General features: G+C 36.8%; 1 protein-coding gene across 1 annotated transcript; it reads right to left on the bottom strand.

Annotated features, from left to right (window-relative positions):
- Nucleotides 1-3587: 3587 nt before the first annotated feature.
- LOC145578021 (uncharacterized) lies at nucleotides 3588-4215 on the bottom strand. The gene is made up of 2 exons (XM_081635427.1): nucleotides 3731-4215; nucleotides 3588-3591 (listed from the first exon to the last, which is right to left on the bottom strand). The coding sequence occupies exons 1-2, from the start codon at nucleotides 4213-4215 to the stop codon at nucleotides 3588-3590; spliced, it is 489 nt and encodes a 162-aa protein (XP_081491553.1).
- Between the last annotated feature and the right edge of the window lie 4035 nt (nucleotides 4216-8250).

The raw sequence follows: 8250 nt of genomic DNA, 5'->3' as shown, positions 1-8250 counted from the left end.
TTTCCAGAATTTTGAAAGAAACCTGGAATCTCTATCAGACACAATATCCTTTGGAACTCCATGTAACCTCACAACATTCTTGATGTAAGCTTTTGCAAGTTGTTCCATCTTCCAAGTCTCCTTCATTGGTATGAACACCGCAGATTTTGTAAGTCTGTCCACCACTACCCAAATGGTGTCATTTCCACTCTTTGATTTTGGAAGGCAAGTCACAAAATCCATTGAAATGCAATCCAACTTCCATCCAGGAATTTCTAATGATTGCACAGTCCCCTGGGGTCTTTTGTGCTCTATTTTCACCTTTTGAAAAGTCAGACACTTTGCTACAAATTCCGCAACTTCATTCTTCATTCTAGGCCACCAATACACCTTTTTCAAATCCGTGTATAGCTTATCCCCTCCTGGATGCACTGAGTAGGGTGTATTCTGTCCCTCTTCCATTAGCTTTCTTTTCACTTCCTCACATTTTTGGGGTACACACCATCGACCTTTGTACCTTAAACTCCCATCTTCATGAATTTTGAAATCTGTAGCTGTAGACACCCAAATGTGTCTCCCCAAAACCAAACCCAGTGATGAGTACCTTTCACGTCATTTGATGATCGAACGAGGTGAAAGTGTGGAAAGTCTAGTGATGAGGATGTTTTTATTAAAATATTTCTCTTTCTGTTTTCAAAAAATATTTCTTTTCTTACTTTATTTTATGAAAATAGCCAATCCAGTTTAGTTTGGTCCATGACAAGGGTCCAATAATGGTGTAGTTGGATTGGGCTCGAAAAGAGCTTTCCAACGATATATTATAAGCCCAATTCCGATGAGTAATGAGGAAGTTATGGCCAAAATACTAAACTGGGCCTGGTTTGTTTCTTATATGCGGCCCAATGATCTAGAGGAGGGCCTACTATGAATTATCATTCCTTAATGCAATTAGGATTAATTATAGTCTTCTAGAATCTTCTAGGAGGTTCTTTTGAATCCTAAAGGGATTAGGATTGATAATTATGTTTTATGAGTTTTATTTGGAATAAAAGAAGTGTTTTAAAGGAAATTATGATTTTACCCATCGTACGGATTTTACGACTTGATTTTATTGAAAAATAGATTCTGCGTTGAAAACGTGTGGAAAACCTTCTGCATCGCCAAACGACAGTTTCGTCGCCTGGCGACGAAGCCTGTCGCCTGGCGACAAGCCCTGTCGTTGGCGACAAAAGCATGTTTTATTCCTTTTCGAACTCTGATTCATTTCTATCAATTCCGGACTATTTTCTTATAAATAGGGTCCCTGGACCTCCGTTTTCAATCATCAACTCTCAACAGCAATCATCATCTCTCTCTTTCTCTCTCTAAAGCTAGAAGCTTTCCTTCTCTCTCTATTCTTTTTCTAAACCTTCCCTCAAACACAATTCCTCATACATTAGTTCTAGACACACCTAGCCAAGTTTGAAGTTGCCTTCGCCCTAGACGTGAAAGGTTTGATATTTTTGAGGGTTTGGTCCCAAATCTCTATTTCAATTATTTAATTTAATTGTTTGATTTTAATACTTTTCCTTGAAGTTACTAACGCGTGTATTTTGTTATTAGAAAGAGGCACGAGGCATCAAAGTATGTAGTCTTATTGCACTATTCCTGTAGAAAGCATGTTTATTATTTATTGATTCCTAGTATCATGTTAGGATGTTTTATTGCTTCCTAGTATCATGTTTAGGGTAATGAATAAGAATCTTGTATCAATTATGATTTCTATGATGCTTCCTATTTTCTTTCTTAATAGCATGTTAGGGCTAAAGCTTTGATCTTTGATGTTTAGTGACATGCTAGGGTTTGTTATTAATCTTGTTAGTATCATGCCTAGGATCTTGCTATTATTATGCTTTAACATGATTATTTTTATAATTATTATGATTTATGATTATCATGTTGCTTGATGCTTATTCATTGTTATTGCTTGATCACGCCTTTTATGCATGTTTAAAGGGAATTTGTACTTGTAATCACGCTTAATAAGATAATTAATAATCTTGTTTAGGCTAATATGATTATAATTCAAGTGGTCGCCAATAATAGTTTTGCTTGTGCATTAAATTCAACCCACATAGATTAAACAGGTTCAGGGTTAACCTAATGATTGTATGTTAGTTAGAAAGCGCACATGAATACGAGTAGAATAAAGTAGAGGCCTATTATTAGGGCCGATTCAATTTCTTTTAGGTTGGATTTGTACCTTCATCCCCGAACTTCCAGTCTTGGTTTCAGACCTATTGGAGTTAACGATCTCCTGGATCGTTAAGGGGTGTAACCTTCACCCTGTAAACGGTTTACAAGTTCCTAAAACTTGTTGGCGACTCTTTTACTCTAGCTTCCTTCCCTTTGGACGCCACCATGCTTAAGTGTATGATCACAGTGGGGCTCAAGTATGGAAGGCTTGAAATATTCCCTACAATAGCTTTGCCTTGTTTTATTTTCTCACGAATCCTATCCAATTTTACATCTCCTACCTAGTTTTCCCTTATTTCATCGAATATGGTTGGTTGGATAGTTAAATTCGCAAGGATGCCAGGTGGTACTCCCCATTCTACAAATTCTAAATTCATTTTCCTCATTTCCTTAGATAACTCATCAGCCATTACTAAAGTATTCAATCCATGACTGGTCTTACGACTTAGAGCATCTGTGACTACATTTGCTTTCCCCTCATGATATTGTATGTCTAAGTCATAATCCGTCATGTACTCTAACCATCTCCTTTAGCGAGAGTTCAAATCCTTTTGAGTGAAAATGTACTTCAAGCTCTTATGGTCTGTGTAAATTCTACATTTCACTCCATACAAGTAATGGCGCCAAATCTTTAACGCAAATATGATTGCAGCTAGTTCTATCATGGGTTGGGTAATTTACTTTGTGGGTCTTTAACTGCCTTGATGCATATGCAATCACCTTCCCATTTTGCATAAGCACACACCCCAAGCCATTCTTTAATGCATCACTATATACATTATAGATACCACTATCGTTTGGCAGTGTAAGCACTGGTGCTGTAACCAGCTTCTGTTTCAAGAGTTGGAATGCTTCCTCACACTTATCATCCCGCTCGAACTTCTTGTCCTTCTTCATCAGATTAGTCATAGGTTTAGCAATCTTTGAGAAATCTTTCACAAAACGCCTATAATACCCTACTAGACCTAAGAAACTCCGAACATCAGATACTGTTTTGGGCGTAGGCCAACCCTTCACAGCTTCGATCTTGGCTAGATCTACTTCCACGCCATCCTTAGACACAAAATGACCTAAGAATGCTACCTTTTCCAACCAAAATTCACACTTAGAGAACATTGCATAAAGATTGTTTTCTCTCAGTGTTTGCAGAATTGCCCTAAGGTGTTCTACATGCTCCTCTTTGCTCTTTGAATACACCAATATTTCATCTATGAACACTACCACAAACTTATCCATAAACTGATGAAACACCCTATTCATCAAATCCATAAAGATTGCCGGTGCATTTGTCAATCCAAATGACATCACTGTAAACTCATAGTGTCCATATCTTGTCCTAAATGCAGTTTTAGGAATGTCCTCATATGAAATCCTCAACTGGTGATATCCAGACCTCAAGTCAATCTTTGAAAACACTGTTGCACCTTTTAACTGGTCAAACAAATCATCAATCCTTGGAAGTGGATATTTGTTCTTTATTGTCACCTTATTTAATTCCCTATAATCAATACAAAACCTTATACTCCCATCTTTCTTCTTAACAAATAAAACTGGCGCTCCCCAAGGAGACGCACTTTGTCTAATGTATCCCTTGTCCAACAAATCCTGCATTTGCTCCTTTAATTCACTCATTTCTGTAGGTGCCATTCGATATGGTGCTTTGGATATTGGTGTTGTCCCTCGGACTAAGTCTATGGTGAAATCAATTGCTCTCTTGGGTGGCATTCCAGGGATCTCGTCTGGAAATACATCCAGGAATTCATTCACCACTTCTATATCCTCTGGTTTAGTTGCCTCCTCATGATCCATGTTTCTCATACTGCAAAAGTACACTAGATGCCCCTTTTTCATGTACTTTGCCAACTTTAACATGGATATCAACCTAGGGCATTTGGTTTCACCATGCATCCAATAAGTCACTAACTCATTTTCACTTGTGTTCATTTTCACCTTCTGCGATCGACAACTAATTTCTGCACTGTACTTGCTCAACCAATCCATTCCCAAGATGACATCAAAATCACTTAACCCAAACTCGATGAGGTCAGACAGAAACACTTTCCCCTCAATCTCTAAAGGCACTTCTCTTAAGGTTTTGGTACAATTCACTACCCCACCCGTCAAAATGGTTATTGGTAAGTCTATTACTTCTATTGTTTCGAAACAGTCTTTAAGTTTCGAAATAATTCTTTTTGAAATGAAAGAAAAAGTTGCACCAGAATTAAATAAAACTTTAACAGGAATAGGGTGAATAGAAAAAGTACCAGTGATGACATCTTTTGTGGACTCAGCCTCATGCCTACTCAACACATTCAGTTTCCCTGTAGCTCCACCTTTCTGTTGATTATTCCCACTGTTGTTGTTGTTGTTCTTTGCTCCATTCTACTGCACTCCCTTATTCCCAGTAAAGTTATTATTATTTTCCTGAAAGTTCCTTTGGGTCCCTCCTGAATTATTATTCTGCTTATTCCCGTTTGAACCTTTGGAGAAACAACTCATACTCTCGATGCCCCAGCTTGTTACAAGCACGACAAGTAACCAAGTTGCCCTCACAATCTTTTCCAGGGTGGTTAAATTTGTACCTCTTGTAAAAATAACGCCTCTTGTTTTTGTTATTCCCTTGGTTATTGTTTCTGGCCCCTCCATTGAAGTTACGCCCTCCTTAACGATTGTTACCTTGGGAATTGTTGTTGTTGTGGAAGTTATTGTTGTTATGGTGGTATTTTGGCTTCTTGAAGTTGTTCTGGTTACTCTGTTGGTTCCCAGAATTTTGCCCCACCTCTTTTCTCTTCTCTTTCACTTCCACCTCAGCCCGTTCCTTCTTTTTCTTCAACTCCAGAATTTTGCCCCACCTCATCCAAAGTTTCAAACACTTGTCCACACAAATTCAGCTGCAAATCAGTAGTCAAACCACTCTCAAACTTCCTAGCCTTTGCCTTCTCCGTAGCGACAAACTCTTCAGCAAAACGAGACAACTCAATAAACTTTGTATAGTATTCAGTAACCGACATCTCCTCCATCTTGAGGTTTGAGAATTCCTCAGCCTTTTGCTTCTATAAGAAGCTAGGGTAAAACTTATCTCTCACTTTCTCTTGGAACTTAGTCCAATTGAATCCAAGTAATGCTCTAATAGTAGCTTCATTTTGTTTCCACCAAAGATCAGCTTCACCTCTCAAATAATAAGTAGCACATCCCATCTTAGAATTCTCTGGGCATCCAACTGCCCCAAACAGTTTCTCAAATTCTCTTAACCAATTTTCCAGTATAGTAGGGTCAGGCTCTCCTTGATAGGTTGATGGTTTGCTTTGGGCCACCTTCTTGAAAAGTTCTCCCTGAGCATCCCCATTGTTGGTTGAATTCCTTGCCAACTGTTGGGCCACAACTGTCAATTGCCTCACAACCTCACTCAGATCACCCCCATCGTTACCAGAATTACTTCCCGCTGCCATTTTGCTTCTCCTGAATTAAGAACAAGGGTCTATATTAGAAATGAATTTGGCTAGCTCTCAAGGCATACATTCATCTATTACTTAACACCCTTGAAACATTCGCAGTAAAATTTGAAGCTAACAAATTGGGATAGCAAAAGCTAAAATTCCCTAAATTTGTAGCTTTGTCAATCAATTATTGATTTCTAACCAACCATACATTTAATAAAGCATCACATAAATATATAAAATAATTCCCATAGATTCCCATAGCTTAGAAATAATTTATTGGAATGATTTTGCTTGAAATTTGGCTATTGGAATAGTGATGTGAAATGAATAATTTTGGAAAGTGAAATGAATTATTTATCAATAATATAAATAAATTGACAAAGAAATAAATAGGATTTTTATTAATTAAAATAAAATAGAATTACTGAAATAAAAATTGATTTATAAGAACTTATGTACTACATAAGCTCACTGAGTCACTGTGGTCATGCCACTTATTACTTTAAAACTGAAGGAATAATAAACTGAAATTTAAACTAAGAATCCCTAATGAAGGAATTTATAAAAATCTAGTCCTTTCGAATGTTGTCTCTCTTGTCCACGGACTGCTTGTAGCTACTAGGATCGAACTCAGGATCATATGTCTCCTCCATGGGTTCAGGTTCTACTTGCATAAACTCTCCCTCTTCCTCCTCATCAGAAGAAATTTCTATTATAATTGGAGTTGGAGGTGGATTTGGATTAGGAATCTCCATGAGGGAACCATCTCCCTCCCCTTGCTCTCCATTTTCTGCCTGACCGCCCTGAGAAGAAGAAGAAGAACTCCTTGACTGGTGACTAGGAGAAGGGGGATTAGTCCCTACTGGATTGTCAAAATAGTAGTCAGGGTATGGAAAGTGCAAATGTTGACAATGAGCTTTCTCGACCCTAACGAGATAAGAAGTTAAAAATCTGTGGTCTGGGTACCATTGTCCATAATAATCTCTATATTTGTGGTAGTTTGGGATGTCCCCTGGTAGATAGAAATCAGAAAATTTGGCCTTGACTGTGAGATAAGGAGGCTCATCTGGTAGGCAGTGAACAATCATAGCTGAAATACGGTTGGGATTATCATAAACCTTGTCCCTTAGGACATTGCTCATGTAGGAACAGAAATAACGAATCTTTTGAACATAATCGTAGGGATGTTCATTGGGTTTCTTAGTGAGAGTGCCTAATTCGGTGTATCTGCTAGGAAGAATCGGCATCCTGTAAAGAAAAGACTTAGAAAAGAATTCCCTTTCCCAATGAAAACAAAATAATATAGTTCTTGCATGAATTAAGTTCAATGTTCAATCAAACAATTTTTTTCTCTTATTTTTAATCACATAAACACATGCTCTCAAGCAATTTATTCACATGATTAAACATTCACAACCTAAATATTAATGCATACAAGAACATGATTATTTCTAACTTATATGCCCAATTTCTTTCTTAGCCATTCTCACCAACATGCTTTAAAAGCTTTAAACACATAATACTTACCTTAATCCTTGTTTTCCTGCAAAATGAACAAACTAAAAAAATATATTTTTGACTCCTTTTTAATTTAAATTTTCGAAAATAAAGAGGGAAAAAGACCAAAATTTTCGGCCCTCCCCCCCTAAAAAAATTCGAACACTTATTAAAATAAAAAAAAAATTCGGACCTATATACAAAAAAAATTTGGACCCCCCTTAATAAAAAAAAATCTTCGGGTTTTTAATTTGATCAAATAAAATATTTGATCTTCTCAAAATAAAATAAAATAATTCACTAAAATAAATTTAACAATAAATAAGTACTTGGCCAAGTTTTAAATTAAAACACTTCAAAACACGTTTTTGGCTTTAGTGGTAATAAAATCTCAACCTAAGCTCTCAGATACCACTTTGTAACACCCTAAAAATTCCTTTCTTTTAAAATACCTGTTTTTCCCTGTTTAAAACTTTAAATAGGAAAATCTAAGATATTACCGCCACCGTGAAAACGGCTAAGGCAACTATCACAGACACACAGCGAAAGACTCTCCTTTAACATATTTTAAAACGACTTAACTTAAAAAGTCAACCAATCAAAAGCAAAGTCAAACCAAAGTAAAATAAAGTCAAACCTACAACTTGGAACCATTATAGGCCCTTAACAAAACCAATTCAATTTAAAACCTTCATGTTAGTCTCGCAATAGAAATATCATAATATAAATAAAGCAATAACACATCATAAACTTATGGAAACTAGCATGATTCACTCTTCACTCATGCCCATCATGAATATGTTTCATCACCTGAAAAGCTTCTCTCTACTTGTTTCCACTACTCTCCATTAAAAATGGGTCATCATAGGGCCAAGGTAAAGACAAGGACAACAAATACACAAACACACAATCAGCAAAGCTGAGTACATAAGCGTAATTAAACGCACTAACATGCATTTACCTATTGTAGGGAATATTTCAAGCCATTAACCCCAAGCTTGAACCCCACTGTGATCATACACTTAAGCATGGTGGCGTCCAAAGGGAAGGAAGCTAGAGCAAAAGAGTCGCCAACAAGTTTTTAGGACTTGTAAACCGT

The sequence above is a fragment of the Chenopodium album genome, chromosome 14 (genome assembly GCF_948465745.1).
Source record: "Chenopodium album chromosome 14, dcCheAlbu1.1, whole genome shotgun sequence".
Classification (NCBI taxonomy): Eukaryota; Viridiplantae; Streptophyta; class Magnoliopsida; order Caryophyllales; family Amaranthaceae; genus Chenopodium; species Chenopodium album.
The sequence above is the reverse complement of the archived record's forward strand: the minus strand, read 5'-3'. Positions and strand labels throughout refer to the sequence as shown.

What these genes read in the sequence shown, in the direction of transcription:
- LOC145578021 (XM_081635427.1), bottom strand. Translation starts at nt 4,215, where the DNA reads ATGGATTGGTTGAGCAAGTACAGTGCAGAAATTAGTTGTCGATCGCAG.